The following is a 22,053-nucleotide window of genomic DNA, read 5'->3' on the forward strand; positions in this document are numbered from 1 at the left end:
CAGAGAAATAAATCCAGACATTATGGTCCAAGGGAGGTCCAGAAATGTTCAGCATGCGAAATGAGGCATATAGTTTGAGCCCTGATAGGACGCGACTGGCAGGCCACGGCCCTGTGGCTCAATCAGCACTGACACCTGGTTACCAGTAACACTGTTTTAGACACACACTGACACCTGGTTACCAGTAACACTGTTTTATACACACTGACACCTGGTTACCAGTAACACTGTTTTAGACACACTGACACCTGGTTACCAGTAACACTGTTTTAGACACACACTGACACCTGGTTACCAGTAACACTGTTTTAGACACACACTGACACCTGGTTACCAGTAACACTGTTTTAGACACACTGACACCTGGTTACCAGTAACACTGTTTTAGACACACACTGACACCTGGTTACCAGTAACACTGTTTTAGACACACACTGACACCTGGTTACCAGTAACACTGTTTTATACACACACTGACACCTGGTTACCAGTAACACTGTTTTAGACACACACTGACACCTGGTTACCAGTAACACTGTTTTAGACACACACTGACACCTGGTTACCAGTAACACTGTTTTAGACACACACTGACACCTGGTTACCAGTAACACTGTTTTAGACACACACTGACACCTGGTTACCAGTAACACTGTTTTAGACACACACTGACACCTGGTTACCAGTAACACTGTTTTAGACACACACTGACACCTGGTTACCAGTAACACTGTTTTAGACACACACTGACACCTGGTTACCAGTAACACTGTTTTAGACACACACTGACACCTGGTTACCAGTAACACTGTTTTAGACACACACTGACACCTGGTTACCAGTAACACTGTTTTAGACACACACTGACACCTGGTTACCAGTAACACTGTTTTAGACACACTGACACCTGGTTACCAGTAACACTGTTTTAGACACACTGACACCTGGTTACCAGTAACACTGTTTTAGACACACACTGACACCTGGTTACCAGTAACACTGTTTTAGACACACACTGACACCTGGTTACCAGTAACACTGTTTTAGACACACACTGACACCTGGTTACCAGTAACACTGTTTTAGACACACACTGACACCTGGTTACCAGTAACACTGTTTTAGACACACACTGACACCTGGTTACCAGTAACACTGTTTTAGACACACACTGACACCTGGTTACCAGTAACACTGTTTTAGACACACACTGACACCTGGTTACCAGTAACACTGTTTTAGACACACTGACACCTGGTTACCAGTAACACTGTTTTAGACACACACTGACACCTGGTTACCAGTAACACTGTTTTAGACACACACTGACACCTGGTTACCAGTAACACTGTTTTATACACACTGACACCTGGTTACCAGTAACACTGTTTTAGACACACTGACACCTGGTTACCAGTAACACTGTTTTAGACACACACTGACACCTGGTTACCAGTAACACTGTTTTAGACACACACTGACACCTGGTTACCAGTAACACTGTTTTAGACACACACTGACACCTGGTTACCAGTAACACTGTTTTAGACACACACTGACACCTGGTTACCAGTAACACTGTTTTAGACACACACTGACACCTGGTTACCAGTAACACTGTTTTAGACACACACTGACACCTGGTTACCAGTAACACTGTTTTAGACACACACTGACACCTGGTTACCAGTAACACTGTTTTAGACACACTGACACCTGGTTACCAGTAACACTGTTTTAGACACACACTGACACCTGGTTACCAGTAACACTGTTTTAGACACACACTGACACCTGGTTACCAGTAACACTGTTTTAGACACACACTGACACCTGGTTACCAGTAACACTGTTTTAGACACACACTGACACCTGGTTACCAGTAACACTGTTTTAGACACATTTTAGAACTTTTGTGCAATGAAGGGCTGAGCTATAAGCGTTATCAGAATAATAATAATCTACAAATACGTGCATACAAATACAATAGGTATCCACAGCTACTTTATGAATACCTAATGAGGGCTATTGTGGTTTTCTCAAGCCATTGTTGTTGTAGTCTGAGGCTTTATTAGCGTTGTTTAGCGTTCGCTACTCGGGTCAAACCCATTATGCTTCTCCATTAAGGCACTAGCGGTTTCTTTGAGTTGAACAAACAGTTTGTGTTAAATGCTGACAGAGGAGTAAATAAGGAAAAGTGGCTTCATCTCTATTTAGTGACTATCACCACTTTGAGGAACCTCTTCTCCTCTTCTGCGTATTAAAAGGCAAACATTTGGCCGTCCTCCTTTCTTTCATCTTCCCGCAGGTCGCATATCTTGAACGTGTCAAAAATCGATACGCATGGATCAACTCTGTTGACAGACACAGAATAGGAACGATGAAGCATTATTGATTCACGATTCACGCATCATGTTTATATATCATCTTGTGACCAAATGCCCAATCGTAGCTCACCGCCCACAGACTCCGGGCTGAACAACAACAACTGTCAATAGTTTTCCTAATGCATCTATTATCCTCTGAATGAATGACGCTGTATGGTTGGAGACCCTGTTGAATGGCCTGTGAGCAGCATTTGATATTGAATTAAATGTCAGGGCCTGAAACGGGCACACACACACACACACACACACACACACACACACACACTGCTCTGATACAGCACACACACACACACACACACACACACAGATTGATGGCTTAGTGGTGGATTTATTTGTGGGTGTTGATGTCTTTGTGATGAGTGTTGGCCAGGCACACTCGGGGGGTCTCACACACACACACACACACACACACACACACACACACACACACATAAATGAACCCCAAAACATATTACGCATCACAACAGTTATTTGTTGATAAAAATAATCGATCACAGATACACTGAAGACGACACACACCAAACATATACATATACATAAATATATACATAAACATATACATCAACATATACATCAACATATACATCAACATATACATAAACATATACATATACATAAATATATACATCAACATATACATCAACATATACATAAACATATACATCAACATATACATAAACATATACATATATACCTGAACATATACATAAACATATACATAAACATATACATATACATAAACATATGCATATACATAAACATATACATAAACATATACATAAATATATACATATACATAAACATATACATAAACATATACATAAACATAAACATATACATAAACATATATACATATACATAAACATATACATAAACATATACCTGAACATATACATATACATATACATATACATAAACATATACATATACATATACATAAACATATACATACAACATACATACAAACCCAGCACACACACATATGCATCCTCTCTTGCATCCTCACTCTCCAATATCAGAAACATTTCTCATATTTTCTCAAATGTCTACGAGAGACCCCCCCCCCCCCCCCCCACACACACACACACACACACACACTCACACTCACACTCACACACACAGGCGCCTTGGGCCCGGGGTCTGGCAGTGCAGAGCAGATAGATTAGTGTAATAGTCTCGGCCAAGGCAATCATCTGCCCACTGTAGGGCTTCAGACACCAGCAGGAACATCCTTCACTCACACACACACACACACACGCAAGTGCACACACACACATATGCATGCACGCACACACACACATACACATGCATGCACACACACACACACACACACACACATGCAAGCACGCACACACATACAAATAAATAAATCATTCACAACAAACGAGTGGACCCAGGCGCTTCACAATGCCAACGTTTCCCACAGCCAACACATTAGAGTTCTTTTCAACTGGAAATGTATTTTGTTTTCCTACAAATGATACAGAATAAATGGCATCCATATTATCATTATTATTTTTATTGCATATTTTGCCATATATTTTAAATCCAGGAATTGGAAATATAAGTGACTCCAAGAGGCAATGCGTCAGATCCCATAGACAACAACATTAATACTACAGCAGTAGAGCTGAGACAGTATAGACAGCAACATTAATACTACAGCAGTAGAGCTGAGACAGTATAGACAACAACATTAATACTACAGCAGTAGAGCTGAGACAGTATAGACAGCAACATTAATACTACAGCAGTAGAGCTGAGACAGTATAGACAGCAACATTAATACTACAGCAGTAGAGCTGAGACAGTATAGACAGCAACATTAATACTACAGCAGTAGAGCTGAGACAGTATAGACAGCAACATTAATACTACAGCAGTAGAGCTGAGACAGTATAGACAACAACATTAATACTACAGCAGTAGAGCTGAGACAGTATAGACAGCAACATTAATACTACAGCAGTAGAGCTGAGACAGTATAGACAACAACATTAATACTACAGCAGTAGAGCTGAGACAGTATAGACAGCAACATTAATACTACAGCAGTAGAGCTGAGACAGTATAGACAGCAACATTAATACTACAGCAGTAGAGCTGAGACAGTATAGACAGCAACATTAATACTACAGCAGTAGAGCTGAGACAGTATAGACAGCAACATTAATACTACAGCAGTAGAGCTGAGACAGTATAGACAGCAACATTAATACTACAGCAGTAGAGCTGAGACAGTATAGACAGCAACATTAATACTACAGCAGTAGAGCTGAGACAGTATAGACAGCAACATTAATACTACAGCAGTAGAGCTGAGACAGTATAGACAGCAACATTAATACTACAGCAGTAGAGCTGAGACAGTATAGACAGCAACATTAATACTACAGCAGTAGAGCTGAGACAGTATAGACAGCAACATTAATACTACAGCAGTAGAGCTGAGACAGTATAGACAGCAACATTAATACTACAGCAGTAGAGCTGAGACAGTATAGACAGCAACATTAATACTACAGCAGTAGAGCTGAGACAGTATAGACAGCAACATTAATACTACAGCAGTAGAGCTGAGACAGTATAGACAGCAACATTAATACTACAGCAGTAGAGCTGAGACAGTATAGACAGCAACATTAATACTACAGCAGTAGAGCTGAGACAGTATAGACAGCAACATTAATACTACAGCAGTAGAGCTGAGACAGTATAGACAGCAACATTAATACTACAGCAGTAGAGCTGAGACAGTATAGACAGCAACATTAATACTACAGCAGTAGAGCTGAGACAGTATAGACAGCAACATTAATACTACAGCAGTAGAGCTGAGACAGTATAGACAGCAACATTAATACTACAGCAGTAGAGCTGAGACAGTATAGACAGCAACATTAATACTACAGCAGTAGAGCTGAGACAGTATAGACAGCAACATTAATACTACAGCAGTAGAGCTGAGACAGTATAGACAGCAACATTAATACTACAGCAGTAGAGCTGAGACAGTATAGACAGCAACATTAATACTACAGCAGTAGAGCTGAGACAGTATAGACAGCAACATTAATACTACAGCAGTAGAGCTGAGACAGTATAGACAGCAACATTAATACTACAGCAGTAGAGCTGAGACAGTATAGACAGCAACATTAATACTACAGCAGTAGAGCTGAGACAGTATAGACAACAACATTAATACTACAGCAGTAGAGCTGAGACAGTATAGACAGCAACATTAATACTACAGCAGTAGAGCTGAGACAGTATAGACAGCAACATTAATACTACAGCAGTAGAGCTGAGACAGTATAGACAGCAACATTAATACTACAGCAGTAGAGCTGAGACAGTATAGACAGCAACATTAATACTACAGCAGTAGAGCTGAGACAGTATAGACAGCAACATTAATACTACAGCAGTAGAGCTGAGACAGTATAGACAGCAACATTAATACTACAGCAGTAGAGCTGAGACAGTATAGACAGCAACATTAATACTACAGCAGTAGAGCTGAGACAGTATAGACAGCAACATTAATACTACAGCAGTAGAGCTGAGACAGTATAGACAGCAACATTAATACTACAGCAGTAGAGCTGAGACAGTATAGACAGCAACATTAATACTACAGCAGTAGAGCTGAGACAGTATAGACAGCAACATTAATACTACAGCAGTAGAGCTGAGACAGTATAGACAGCAACATTAATACTACAGCAGTAGAGCTGAGACAGTATAGACAGCAACATTAATACTACAGCAGTAGAGCTGAGACAGTATAGACAGCAACATTAATACTACAGCAGTAGAGCTGAGACAGTATAGACAGCAACATTAATACTACAGCAGTAGAGCTGAGACAGTATAGACAGCAACATTAATACTACAGCAGTAGAGCTGAGACAGTATAGACAGCAACATTAATACTACAGCAGTAGAGCTGAGACAGTATAGACAGCAACATTAATACTACAGCAGTAGAGCTGAGACAGTATAGACAGCAACATTAATACTACAGCAGTAGAGCTGAGACAGTATAGACAGCAACATTAATACTACAGCAGTAGAGCTGAGACAGTATAGACAGCAACATTAATACTACAGCAGTAGAGCTGAGACAGTATAGACAGCAACATTAATACTACAGCAGTAGAGCTGAGACAGTATAGACAGCAACATTAATACTACAGCAGTAGAGCTGAGACAGTATAGACAGCAACATTAATACTACAGCAGTAGAGCTGAGACAGTATAGACAGCAACATTAATACTACAGCAGTAGAGCTGAGACAGTATAGACAGCAACATTAATACTACAGCAGTAGAGCTGAGACAGTATAGACAGCAACATTAATACTACAGCAGTAGAGCTGAGACAGTATAGACAGCAACATTAATACTACAGCAGTAGAGCTGAGACAGTATAGACAGCAACATTAATACTACAGCAGTAGAGCTGAGACAGTATAGACAGCAACATTAATACTACAGCAGTAGAGCTGAGACAGTATAGACAGCAACATTAATACTACAGCAGTAGAGCTGAGACAGTATAGACAGCAACATTAATACTACAGCAGTAGAGCTGAGACAGTATAGACAGCAACATTAATACTACAGCAGTAGAGCTGAGACAGTATAGACAACAACATTAATACTACAGCAGTAGAGCTGAGACAGTATAGACAGCAACATTAATACTACAGCAGTAGAGCTGAGACAGTATAGACAGCAACATTAATACTACAGCAGTAGAGCTGAGACAGTATAGACAGCAACATTAATACTACAGCAGTAGAGCTGAGACAGTATAGACAGCAACATTAATACTACAGCAGTAGAGCTGAGACAGTATAGACAGCAACATTAATACTACAGCAGTAGAGCTGAGACAGTATAGACAGCAACATTAATACTACAGCAGTAGAGCTGAGACAGTATAGACAGCAACATTAATACTACAGCAGTAGAGCTGAGACAGTATAGACAGCAACATTAATACTACAGCAGTAGAGCTGAGACAGTATAGACAGCAACATTAATACTACAGCAGTAGAGCTGAGACAGTATAGACAGCAACATTAATACTACAGCAGTAGAGCTGAGACAGTATAGACAGCAACATTAATACTACAGCAGTAGAGCTGAGACAGTATAGACAGCAACATTAATACTACAGCAGTAGAGCTGAGACAGTATAGACAGCAACATTAATACTACAGCAGTAGAGCTGAGACAGTATAGACAGCAACATTAATACTACAGCAGTAGAGCTGAGACAGTATAGACAGCAACATTAATACTACAGCAGTAGAGCTGAGACAGTATAGACAGCAACATTAATACTACAGCAGTAGAGCTGAGACAGTATAGACAGCAACATTAATACTACAGCAGTAGAGCTGAGACAGTATAGACAGCAACATTAATACTACAGCAGTAGAGCTGAGACAGTACAACTAAGAAATCATTTGGCCAGCGGTTAGTATGTGTATGTCCGTGTGTGTGCGTGTGTGTGTGTGTGTGTGTGTGTGTGTGTGCACTTGCCTAACTATCCAACAGGGGACTTCGGTGTCGTAACACCTTCACCAACAGGGGACCTCCGAGCCAAGAGGGGACATTTTTCAGGTCCCCTCTTGGTCATGCCTTAAATCAAGCTAAAAACATGCCTAAAACATTTTGGTGCATTTTCTCAACTTTTGCCAAGAGGGGACCTGAAAGTGTGTGAGTGTTTAGTCCATACTCAGCAGCGCCTCTGCTGGCCAGAGCTGGGAGTTCAATGACCAATTCACACACGTCGCTTCAATCACACTCCTCTATTGTGTGAACGGCCTGCAGCCCCAAGAGGTCATTCAGACTGTAGAGGGCTGTTAAACAGCCTACTTAGTAAAGAAAACCAGTCTCTTGAAACATGATATTTTAGTGTATTTTTCTGACAAAATGTAAAGGCTCAGCTTTAAAAGTTAAGACAGGATAGACGATAAAGATAGTAATCTCAACTAATGTAATAATTAAATGTCAAACATGATTTGTTAGTGTTTTTAGAACAGTCAGTAGCAAGCTCCTATCTATTCATTTGTATCAATAAAAAATTATAAAAAACTAAAATACATTTTAAGGGTCTAGACCTTTGAAATTGTTCAATCCCCAAAATGTGCCTTAATTTACCATCTTACAATTAGTAATTTCCATACATTTTACAATGTCTATTTTTTAAAGAAATGCATTTTAATTGTTGATTTGCATTACAGAAAATGGTCCACACTTGTACTGTATGGAATGACAGGGGTCCACTGTTGGCTGATACATAATGACAGAAGTTCCCTCTTAGATAGCATAGAGTGACATTCACACTTTAAAATTTAAAACTGCAGGGAAAAGAAAACAAACACTAAGCTGTAATTAGTAGGAATATATTAGGAAGATAACAGTCAGTAGCAAGACCATATATTAATTTGTACCAATAAAAAATTATAATAAATAAGTCTGGTAAAAGAATGACACATTTAGGGTCTAGACCTTTAAAATTGTTCAAACCCCAACATTTACCTTGATCTACCATCTTACAAATTAGTGAATTCCATTCATTTTACAATGTACTTCAGTCCCCAATCTATATTTTAAGAAATGAATTTAATTGTTGATTTGCCTTACACAAAAATGTCCACACTTGTATTGTATGGCATGACAGGGGTCCACTGTTGGCTGATACATAATGACAGAAGTCCCCTCTTAGATAGCATAGAGTGACATTCACACTCCAACATAGATGAGTAAGAAATAAATAAGTAAAATTGATAGTTCTTAAGAGATAACAATCTAAATATGATGATATATGATATATATGATATATATGATGATATATATATATATATAATGTTATTTTGTAAGTAAAGTTGCCACAACAATATTGTCATTGTGGCTTTTTGAGTGAGCTGTATTTACAGCTTATATCTCTATAAGTTATATATCTAAGGATAGCAACAACAGAACTTGCTATTTTGGATATTGCCAGAGAGTACTTTAGCATGGTATATAGGATAGAGGCCCAGAAATCATAAGTTTGTTTGAGATACAATGGACAACTTAATAAGGTTTTTATTTTTTTCACAACTGCAAACTGCTTAGTCTATGGTTAAAGGAACGCATTTTATCTGTTGATTTACATTACAGTAAGAAGTTCCACACTTTTTTGTATGTAATGACAGGGGTCCACTGTTGGCTATTACAAAATGACACAAGTCCCTTCTTAGATAGCGTGGAGCGACATTCACACTTCTGCTTTTATCAAAAGAGGAAATAACAAAAGTATATTGTAACGAAAAGATAGTAATCTCAACTAATGTAATAATTATTTGTCCAACATGATGTTAGTACGTTTTTGTAACAGAATCTTTAATGAGAAGCTTTAATGGATCGCTTAACAATTGTCGACTATGACACTGTATTAAAGGGCTACCCAGAAGGCAAGGGAGTAGTAAGTAGCATACTTTAGAATTTAAAAATGTAGGGAAAAGAAAACAGACACTAAGCTGTAATTAGGAATAGAACAGTCAGTAGCAAGATCATATCTATTAATTTGTACCAATAAAAAATATATAATAAATAAGTGTGCTAAAAGAATTTTATACTTTTAGGGTCAAGACCTTTCAATTTGTTCAATCCCCAAAATGTACCTTGATTTACCATATTACAATTAGTGATACCAATTTTATAATGTACTTCAGTCCCAAATCTATATTTAAAGAAATGCACTTGAATTGTTGCATTGCAGAAAAATGTCCACACTTGTATTGTATGGAATGACAGGGGTCCACTGTTGGCTGATATATAATGACAGAAGTTCCCTCTTAGATAGCATAGAGTGACATTCACACTCACACTGGTGTGAAGAGTCCCTCTCCCAACCCCCACACACATACTTGCATACTTCTTACATACTTAGGTCCCCCCTGAAAATCCATTCAACCCCCCACCCCCACAGTCTCTATTCAAATTAATCACCTCACACTTTTCTACTGAAGCACTGATTCCTGAGCCTTTCAGATCATGCTGTTGGATGAGGATGTGATGACACATCTCATCATCACATAGGCTGATAGTGGAGAATTTTGCTTTGTTGATCCTTGCTGTTGTTTGACTAATATTTAAAAAATTGTTCAAAATATGCTGATATCACATTTATGATTTAACATAGGCACAGGCAACATGGATCTTTTCACTGTAAAATAGCTATTCTAGAAAATCAATCAAAAGAACACTGTTCACAGATAAAATATACAATATGGTCGAGTCAAGATTTTCAAATGCTGTCTTCCATCGAGATTGCTATAAAATGCACAAAAACTGTGAGAGAGTTTTTCTGATTGCATATGATTTCATATATCACAGGAGGAAGTAGAGGTTTTCTGAAACATGTATGGTATTAAATCAATAATTTTAAATATACAAAGTTCCCATGATATGTAATATATTAATCCTAAGTTTCTAACAATACCAAGTGTCAACTTTGACTGATAAGAATGGTAGATTGATCATCTAATTCACTAATCATACCTACCATCCCCTCACTCACAACTACTATGCTTTACAGTTTTTCACCAACATTCTGTATGCCTACTTTTTTCACAGTCTAATTTTATACTCAACAAATAAAGGCCACTCTACATTTTAGGTGTCAACAATACGTAAAAGTATTAACGGCAGTTTACAAAGCATATGTTTAATATTGTTAAGAATGAGAGAAGTCCTCATCACATACGGAAATTCCTGAGATAAATGATGGATAACAAAATGTGTAAATATAAATATACAAACATGTCTCCATTGACAGTTGGGGTGTCTATAATTTGAATTTTGTTCAATCTTGTTCAGATAATATAAGTATGATACAAGTTTAATAACTGTCACAACATACCAATTAGCCATCATGTTTATGTTTTGTTTTACTGTACAAGCCTCCTGGCTGTGATTTAGTGTACAAATATGAGAGTGGCAGTGATCTTCGAATCTAACCCCTGACAAGTAAGCAAATCTGTATTTTCACCAAAAGGTCAAACTACTCCTTTGAAATATTTTGTAATAGTTACACATATAATGCTATGGCCAGATTGTAAGAATACACCATTTTCTGGCTTATTAATTATAACCAAAGCAACTGAGTTTCTTTCATGAATTGTTTTTATCTTCATACTGATTTGAACAGAGAATCATGTATTTTAATCTCAGAACAGTATTTTTACAACATAGTTGAAGAAAATATTGAATTAATCGAGAAATACATGGTGAATGGTAAACATGTGGAACTTACCTCTCACTATAGCCTCAGCAATGTAGATAAAAGGTGAACTCAAATGTCCAGAATATATACACACACACACATATACATATATACATATATATATATATCTTAGGATCAGACATGCCAGTTTTATTATAGATAATATCAAACTAGCTGATTTATTCACTTGAATTCAAATAAATAGCTGTGATCATAATAAAAGACTAATTTAACTATAGAGATACAGTAGGATTTTGTAACTATACAATTTTGTTTCACATTATATACCGTTTTTAGGGGGGGGGGGGGGGTCTAATTTTGAGATATGGAATGGATTTACATACTTTGTGCTGCTTAGTTCAGACTTGTGTTGGAGGAAAATAACCCTTTTTAAGGTATTTAAAAAATAAAATAAAGACATGAAAAATTACCAGTACATTGATGGGGTGAAATGCATATCTAAAGGAGCCTGATTGATTAAATAATCATTAATGTCTCTATGATAATTTCATAGTATGGCATTGTGCATGGTGTAGTAATGACTTAATTGCATTCATAGACACCTTTTTAGAAACAGTTGTATATTATTATATTATATTTTTTATGGTTTAGTTCATTATGTGGACATTAAGAAGTTGATTGACCAGCAACCATGCCCTTCACAGATCCTAACTTGAGTGAGTTCTGCCTCTGAGAAGTGAGAGACTTTAGAGCGGGGGAGGGGGGTATTTTAGCAGATGCTGTTGCTCTCTGCTCATCATTCTGTTTCAACCTGTGTCTGTCTAATCGTCTGCAGTGTGGGGGATGGTTACCTGGAGCTGACGATGGTCGTTAGGCCTTTCTATAGTGGGCACTCAGGGGCCTATGTTTGACTAACCCTAACCCCCAACCTGCAGTTGCAAGACATGTAAAGCTTAGATCCTCCTTGTCAAGTCTGTGGAACTGTACTGAACAGTCTTCCTTCAAAAGATATTCCCTAATTTATATAGTATTTATTTAAGTAGGTGAGCTCATTGAGATCACATTCCCTTGATCACAAGAGACTAGGGTACAGCAGACAGAAAAACAGACATCACTAAACGAAACACTGCATACCTTTTTATTTAGAATAATATGCATTTTTAAATAAAGGGCGTCTTTCTTTGCATATATATAGTGATGATAAAAAAAAAAACAGACATCACTAAATATCATCACTATATATATGCAAAGAAAGACGCCCTTTATTTAAAAATGCATATTATTCTAAATAAAAAGGTATGCAGTGTTTCGTTTATTCAATTATTTCATTACTAAATTATTTGTCTAACAAGCCTATGTCTTAGATCAGAAAATCATTATGTCATTGTTTGTACCACTGATAAGGATTACCAGGATAACATTTTAAAATATTGATTGATACATTGTGGTAACTGCATGCTGCAAGTAAAAGTGGGAAGTTGACCTGTACTCTTTTCCAACCACTACCTTTGTTCAAAGTCAACCCTGTTGAATAAAGAGCTGAGCTAGGACTAAAGAAGAACTATGACTATAATACCTACAATTATTTAAAAAAAAATTGCTGCATGGGTTGTGTGCCTTCCACTTTATGCAAACTCTCACATCAAATTCTGAGATTCCGCAATTTTTGACAGCCTTGAAATGGTTTCACCTCTTTATTCACCAGTATGTGTTCATCATTACTTGATCAATTGTGTGATAATCAGAAAGTAAACCACAAATTAAGGTTAAGTATGAGTATTGCAGTATACATTTACATTTCTGTACTTTGAACCACAACCAGCAGCACTGTGTCTGTGACTTTCTCACTGCTTCTGACATTGTAGGTGCTTTTAAGCTTTTGTCTCTGGAAGCATCATTGCATGTGTCCATTCCATTTAAATTTATTTATTTCAGTTTTCTTTTTTTTTAATGGGAGATGGTAAAGAATTACAGCAGAGCATAGTAGAAGAAATCTATACGGTAGTTTAACAGTGGCCTTTTGGGTTTAAATCAATCTTCTAGCTGACTTAACTCTTGCATTGTTGACAATCTGATGAATCTTTATTTGTCATTATTTTTAAATAGTTGTTTCCAGGCAGCATTTCTACTTGCAAACAATTGAATATCCTCTTAAGGATCTGGGACAAAATGTTCATATCCCTCTGCAGAGAGATATAGCAGGAAACATCTCTGACACTGAAACTGACAAAACACTAAACAATTATTTCTTTCTTGTCAAGCTTTGTCACATGACGTATTGATGAGGATAACATTTTTTCCACACTTTATGAATAGATCCATGCAGGAGTGTGAGTGTCGCCCTATACCATTTAACAGGGGACTTGTGTCATGTTGTACAATCCAAGTGGGGACCATCTTTTAGAGCACAAAGTCTGTCTGTTCTTTGAATGTGAACTTATGTATGGGACAGTTTTTTCTAAATGATATTTTTCCACAATAACATGACTTCAGTTTTAACTACCACAATTTATCACTGTTCAATCAATCAACAAACACTGTTCCCTGCACTTGAACAGCCTTAAAGCTATCATCTGTCTTTTTGATGGAGTTACTTAAGGCATATGTCAGAACCTGCACAATAGTATACAGACCTTCAAAGAAAGGTTAATGTATAGAATTTTGTTTTTTAACGTTGTGCTGTTAAACAGAAAAGATGGTTCCCACTTGGATTGTACAGGATGACAGAAGTCCCCTCTTTGCCTGTACAAAAGGACACTGGTCCCCTGTTAAATGGTATGGCGCGACACTTACACTCCAGCATTTATGTATTCATTAGGTAAGAAAAAAATAGTTTACTGCTTCCTCTATAGTAGAAAATAAATCATTTTCCATAGAGCCTTTAGACAGCTCTTCCATAGTTCATAAGAGACATTTGGTCATAAGAAAAAATACTTATATATAACAGGGCTAACTAGGGCTGTCAATCAATTAAAAATATTTAATTGTGATTAATCTCATGATTGTCCATAGTTAACTTGCAAATTGCTCATTAATCGCACATTTAACTGTTCTAAATATATCTTAAAAGATGATTATTGGTTATTGATGAGGATTACATTTAGTCTTTTCCACACTTCGTGAATAGATCCATGCAGGAGTGTGAGTGTCGCCCCATACCATTTAACAGGGGACTTGTGTCATGTTGTACAATCCAAGTGGGGACCATCTTTTATAATTTAGAGCACAAAGTTTGTCTGTTCTTTGAATGTGAACTTATGTAAGGGACAGTTTTTCCACAATAACATGACTTCAGTTTTAACTACCACAATTGATCACGGTTCAATCAATCAACAAACACTGTTCCCTGCACTTGAACAGCCTTAAAGCTATCATGTCTTTTGATGGAGTTACCTACAGCATATCTCAGAACCTGCACAATAGTATACAGACCTTCAAAGAAAGTTTAATGTGTAGATTTTTTTTATTACTTTGTGCTGTTAAACAGAAAAGATGGTTCCCATTTGGATTGTACAGGATGACAGAAGTCTTAGCCTGTACAAAATGACACTGGTCCCCTGTTAAATGGTATGGAGCGACACTTACACTCCAGCATTTATGTATTCATTAGGTTAGAAAAAAATAGTTTACTGCTTCCTCTATAGTAAAAAATAATTCATAGAGCCTTTAGACATTTCATGAGGGAAATTTTGTCATGAGCAAAAATACTAACTAGGGCTATCAATCAATTAAAATATTTAATCGTGATTAATCGCATGATTGTCCATAGTAAACTCGCAAATTAATCGCAAAACACATTTTTTAACTGTTCTAAATATATCTTGAAATGATGTTTTTCAATTGTGGGATCTGTGATTTACATAAATAGATTATTTTTTCTCTTCAAGATAGATTCCAGAGCATTTATTTTTATACACAATTAAATTCACTAGAAGGTCCCCTCTTGTACTGTTAAGACTGACAGAAGCAACAGTTGTGGTTGGCAAACACTCATTGAGTGAAACAATAGGCCCAGACAGCTCCCCTGCTGCAGTGAATGGAGTCCCCTCTTAGATATGTAAATATCGCTTAAGGATTCAAGTCCCCTCTTGGCAACTTCTTTAAAAAAATAAAAAACAACAATTTGAAGTTATATTATGACAAAAGTACTTAAAACTAAACTCTGTATTATGTTTTTGTATTTTTAAAATGACCAGAAATAGAGGTCCACACTTGGTTGATGAAAACCGATAGTCCCCTGTTGGTAAAGTAAACGTGTATGTGTGTGTTTGTGCGTGTGTGTGTGTTTGTGCGTGCGTGCATGTGTTATACCTGTGAGGACGCAGTGATCCTTGATCAGTTAACCAAATGAAACACACACATACACACACGCACACACACGCACTCACACACACACTCTGGGGTCTTTCTTTCCTTAGGATCCCATCTTCCAGACCTTGACCTCACCTTGGCTCCTACCTCCAGATCTTTGTAAGGATCTTTCCAGAACGGGCCCAGCTGGGTCCTGAGGATACAAACCCTGAGCGCTAAGCCAGAAGTGCACCTCGGTTTTAATGAGGAATACAATTAGCATTTTAATGAGAACGTGAAGCAGAAAGCTGACACGACACTTTTGAAAACTGAAGGACAAAAGTTTTTTATTTATTTTTTCTACGACAGCGTTACTTTGGAATAAAATGAACCGGTGGAATTCAGAACAGGGAAAAGACACCTTCTGGAGAGCACTGAACAATAATGCTGAAAGGTTTATAGCAAGCCAGGGGAGCATTTTAGCTTTGATGACTTCATGTAAAAAAGCAGATGTCAGATGTGGATTCACTGGGCTGTTACCATCACGACCGCAAGGCCATGCAGGCTCGTTCTCCCAGCCCCATTGATCCAGAAGCACAGCCGTTTTACATTTTCTATCTCTTTCATTACCATGAAGCCAAAAAGCATATCTTACTACGCTTCTGTGTGCCTTACCGTGCTGTTGAACGCAGATGTCGGTTGAGGCTGAAAATACTTTGTGAATTGGATAAGGGATCATTGTTTCCTCGTTTGGGGGCTAGGGTTGGGGGTTGCATAACGTAGGACCTGTAGAGCCCTCTGTGACGGTACAGGTCATAACGTAGGACCTGTAGACGGTACAGGTCATAACGTAGGACCTGTAGACGGTACAGGTCATAACGTAGGACCTGTAGACGGTACAGGTCATAACGTAGGACCTGTAGAGCCCTCTGTGACGGTACAGGTCATAACGTAGGACCTGTAGACGGTACAGGTCATAACGTAGGACCTGTAGAGCCCTCTGTGACGGTACAGGTCATAACGTAGGACCTGTAGACGGTACAGGTCATAACGTAGGACCTGTAGAGCCCTCTGTGACGGTACAGGTCATAACGTAGGACCTGTAGACTGTACAGGTCATAACGTAGGACCTGTAGACGGTACAGGTCATAACGTAGGACCTGTAGAGCCCTCTGTGACGGTACAGGTCATAACGTAGGACCTGTAGACGGTACAGGTCATAACGTAGGACCTGTAGACTGTACAGGTCATAACGTAGGACCTGTAGAGCCCTCTGTGACGGTATAGGTCATAACGTAGGACCTGTAGACGGTACAGGTCATAACGTAGGACCTGTAGACGGTACAGGTCATAACGTAGGACCTGTAGATGGTACAGGTGATAAAGAGACCAACAGACATTGTTGAAAAAAAATTTAACAAGAAGGAAGACATTGTAAAAAGTATATGAAATCATTGTAGATAGTATAAGGGAAAGATTGTAGATAGTATAAGGGAAACATTGTATTTACATTTACATTGAGGGCATTTGCAGACGCTTCTATCCAAAGCGACTTACAATAAGTACATTTGTCATAAGAAGTGAAACAATATATCGCCGTCGGTACAGTAAAGACGTTCATAGAACCAAGTGCAAGTACTAACAATCGCCAGGCTGACCCCATTCCCCGTATACAGCAGTGATAGCTAGCTACTGCAGATGCTACACAACTAAGTACATGCTACACAACATGCATGCACAACACACTTAATTACAATGAATGAATACAACCTGTATTAAGTGCGTTCATCAAGTGCCAGGACGTACAACAAACAATAGTGCAACAGACAAATAAGGGACTGAATGTCTATGTAGAGTCTAGGTGAACTCTGAACAGGTGGGTTTTGAGTCGTTTGCAGAAGCTGGTGAGCGACTCTGCGGTCCTGACATCAGCAGGGAGCTCGTTCCACCACTGTGGTCCCAAGATGAAGAGAAGAGTTGTGATTTAGCTGATGGACCTTTGGTTGCTCTTAGTGATGGCGGTACCAGACGTCCAGCTGAGGTAGTTGAGCGGAGGGGTCGAGCTGGGGTGTGTGGTTTGACCAAGGCTTGGAGGTAGGCAGGGGCAGTTCCATCGACCGCCTTGTATGCCAGTACCATCATCTTGAATCTGATGCGGGCTACTACAGGGAGCCAGTGGAGGTGGCGGAAGAGGGGAGTGACATAGGAGAATTTAGGTAGGTTGAACACGAGGCGCACTGCCACGTTCTGGATACGCTCCAATGGTTTAATAGCAGAGACCGGGAGTCCAGCTAGGAGCGAGTTGCAGTAGTCCAGGCGGGAGATGACCAGTGCTTGGACTAGAAGCTGAGCTGCTTCCCTTGTGAGGAAGGGCTGTATCCTGCAGATGTTGTAAAGTGCAAATCTGCAGGATCGGGCCACTGTGGTGATGTTGGTGGTGCAACATAACTGGTTGTCTAGTACCACACCAAGGTTTCTGGTAGTTGGAGACGGAGATACAGTGATGTTCTTGACAGTGACCAGTAAATCCAATTGAGGGCAATCTCTCCCCGGTATTAGGAGGAGCTCAGTCTTGTTGAGGTTAAGCCTCAGGTGATGGGCAGTCGTCCAAGTGCTGACGTCTGCCAGACATTCAGATATGCGCGTTGCAATCAGGGCTTTGTCAGAGGAGGGGAATGAGAGGAATAGTATAGAGGGAGTATAGAATGGTATAGAGGGAGAACAGAAGGGGCCCCAGTACAGAGCCTTGAGGGACACCAGTGTCAAGTGTGCAAGGTTTGGACAAGGAGCCATTCTATGTGACCTGATAGGTGTGATTCGACAGGTAAGATAGGGCCGATTCAGCAATGCCAAGTTCGGCAAGATTGGCAAGGAGGATCTGGTGGTTGACTGTGTCAAATGCTGCGGAGAATGAGAACCGATGAGAGGGACGAGGCTCTGGCAGCATGGAGGGACTCAGTCACCGCGAGGAGAGCCGTCTCAGTGGAGTGTGCCTTCTTGAAGCCTGACTGGTGAGGGTCAAGCAAGTTGTTATGTGAGAGATAGGAGGACCGTTGGTTAGAAATGGCACGTTCCAGTGTTTTAGAGAGGAATGAAAGAAGAGATACCGGTCTGTAGTTCTGGATCTCGTGGTGTCAAGGGATGGTTTTTTGAGGAGAGGCTTTATTCTGGCAGTCTTGAAAGACGCTGGAACAATGCAACAATGTAGAGAGGAGGGAGGGAGAGGACTTCAGGGGTGTGTGAGAATGAGAAGGCGTGGAGAGGGCAGCAGGAGTAGCAGAGTTCTCTGGAGTGATCCAAGTCTCTGTAAGGGCCAGGAAGTGGAGGGTCATCAGGGATGCGTAGGCCGAAATGGAGTCTGCCTTCTTGACCGCTGATTTGCAGTTCCAGAATCCTCCCATCACTTCGAGGTGGGTGTAGGTGGAGGGCGGTGGGTGGCACAGATTGGACAGGTATATAAAACTAGCCTTTAAATACACAAGGGAGCTCAGGCAGCCGTAGCTCCGCCTAGCAATCAAGCCTTTATATTTGATTGTAGATAGTTTAAGGAGACATTGTAGATAGTTTAAGGAGACATTGTAGATAGTTTAAGGAGACATTGTAGATAGTATAAGGAGACATTGTAGATAGTTTAAGGAGACATTGTAGATAGTATAAGGAGACATTGTAGATAGTATAAGGAGACATTGTAGATAGTTTAAGGAGACATTGTAGATAGTTTAAGGAGACATTGTAGATAGTTTAAGGAGACATTGTAGATAGTTTAAGGAGACATGAGAGCAGCCAGCTCAGGACTGATCATTGTCTTCTGGTCTGATGTGAGCCCTCCCCCCTGTGGTCCTCAGGATGATCCCCCCCACCAGCCAGAACTTCCTGGTGAACAACCTGGCGGCAGGCAGCCAGTACGACCTGTGCGTGCTCGCCATCTACGACGACGTCATCACCTCGCTGACGGCCACGCGGGTGGTGGGCTGCCTGCAGTTCACCACCGAGACCGAGTACATGCGCTGCCACTTCATGCAGTCCCAGTTCCTGGGCGGCACCATGATCATCATCATCGGGGGCGTCATCGTGGCCTCGGTGCTCGTCTTCATCATCATCCTGATGGTCCGCTACAAGGTGAGCCCGGGGCAGCGGTGGGTTCTGGGTAATGTGTTCAGAACGCAGTGTGTTCTGGGTAATGTGTTCAGAACGCAGTGTGTTCTGGGTAATGTGTTCAGAACGCAGTGTGTTCTGGGTAATGTGTTCAGAACGCAGTGTGTTCTGGGTAATGTGTTCAGAAGCTGCTCTGTCACAGCTGGTCAAACTTCAACTCATTTTAAAAGCGCTCTGCTCATTGGCTCAGGCAGGTGCCAGGCCGTGTGTGTTCATAAACCAGCCAATCACAGTGCACTCAGTGGCCGGTCCCAGCGCTCACTCCCAGCCTTTGTGTTTGTCCAGGTCTGTAACCCAGGCAACGGCAGCAAGGGCGTGTCCCTGCGGATGACCAACGTCCACTCCCAGACCAACGGGCAGCAGGCCCAGGGCTGCTGCCTCACCCCCAGCCCGTCCAAACACAGCGCCCTGGAGGGGAGGGAGGGGGGAGGGGGAGGGGGAGGGGGGGGGAGGAGGAGGCCGGGACTCCATGACCCAGTCCTCAGAGACCCTGCTGAGCGACTGTTCCCAGGGGGCCGTGGGGGAGAAGGGGCCCCTCAAGAGAGGCTCAGAGAGGGGCCCAACCACGGGGGCCCGGGGCCACTGGGGCCCTCAGGGCCCCCAGGGCCACCAGGGCCCGGCGGCTGAGCCCGCTGGCCAGCGCCCCCCCGGCACGCAGCCCTCAGCCGGCACCCTGCCCAAGGCCCGGAGGAAGCCCGCCCCTGGGACCCCCGCGGAGAGGGGCCCCGCGGAGAGGGGCCCCGGGGACCGGCCAGGGTCAGCAGAGGGTCTGATCTCCTCCTCCGCCCTCCTGTCCCCCTCCTCCGGCCGGCTGGAGCACCTCAACACCAACCGCAACAACTCCACCTCGCTGGACCCCCCCCCCCCACCCCCCCCCCCCACCTCAACACCAACCGCAACAACTCCACCTCGCTGGACCCCCCCCCCCCACCGCCCCCCCCACCTCAACACCAACCGCAACAACTCCACCTCGCTGGACCCCCCCCCCCACCCCCCCCCCCCACCTCAACACCAACCGCAACAACTCCACCTCGCTGGCCCAGCCGCCGCCGCCGGCCCCCCCCCCACCACCCCCCCCCCAGCGCCCCGCCCCCCAGCGCCAGCCCCGCCCTCCACCCCCACCACCCCCCCCCCAGCGCCAGCCCCGCCCTCCACCCCCACCACCCCCCCCCCAGCGCCCCGCCCCCCAGCGCCAGCCCCGCCCTCCACCCCCACCACCCCCCCCCCAGCGCCAGCCCCGCCCTCCACCCCCACCACCCCCCCCCCCAGCGCCCCGCCCCCCAGCGCCAGCCCCGCCCTCCGCATCAAGGACACGCCCGTCCTGCGCCGGGCCCCCCGGGGCCCCTCCCCCCGGGGCCCCTCCCCCCGGGGCCCCTCCCGCTACCAGACTCTCCCCTCAGAGGAGGGGGGGGGGCGGGGCCCGGCCAGGAGGCGGTTCTCCCTCGGGGACGGGGGCGGAGCCACGCGCCCGCCGGGGGGCGGAGCTCCCAGGTTAGGACGCATGATGCGCAACAAAAGGAGCCAATCGATGAGCGGCATGCTGATCCCCAAGGAAGGGGAGGCGGAGTCTGAGAAGGAGCGCTGTGATTCTGATTGGATCCTGGAGAGCACCGTGTGACGTCCGTGTTGTTCTGGAGCGACCACCTGCTTCTGTCTGCGGATTCATGTGTGGTGCTACTGGCCATCAACATGTGGGAGGCTGGGCGTGTGCGTGTGTGCGTGTGTGTGTGTGCGTGTGTGTGTGAGTGTAAGTGTGAGTGTGAGTGTGTGTGTGTGTGTGTGTGTGTGTGTGTGTGTGTGTGTGTGTGTGTGTGTGTGTGTGTGTGTGTGTGTGTGTGTGTGTGTGTGTGCGTGCGTGCGTGCGTGCGTGTGTGTGTCTGTGTGTGAGGCTTGGGATTAGCATGTACAGCACACATGTAATATGTGTCCTGTCTTGTTTGAACATGTGTCAGTAGATGTGAGGATGTG

At 42.1% G+C, this 22,053-nt stretch overlaps 1 protein-coding gene across 1 annotated transcript in view; it reads left to right on the forward strand.

Annotated features, from left to right (window-relative positions):
* The window catches only part of LOC311361833 (leucine-rich repeat and fibronectin type-III domain-containing protein 5-like), a gene marked incomplete at both ends in the record, with an annotated part of 50,589 nt that extends 28,886 nt beyond the window's left edge, over nt 1-21,703 (forward strand). Inside the window, 4 exon segments of the mRNA XM_084481651.1 lie at nt 19,776-20,049; nt 20,371-20,526; nt 20,528-20,980; nt 21,473-21,703. Of these exon segments, the coding sequence (XP_084337777.1) occupies nt 19,776-20,049; nt 20,371-20,526; nt 20,528-20,980; nt 21,473-21,703 (1,114 nt within the window).
* Between the last annotated feature and the right edge of the window lie 350 nt (nt 21,704-22,053).

Source organism: Micromesistius poutassou (assembly GCF_964030765.1).
Source record: "Micromesistius poutassou genome assembly, chromosome: 17".
Taxonomy (NCBI): Eukaryota; Metazoa; Chordata; class Actinopteri; order Gadiformes; family Gadidae; genus Micromesistius; species Micromesistius poutassou.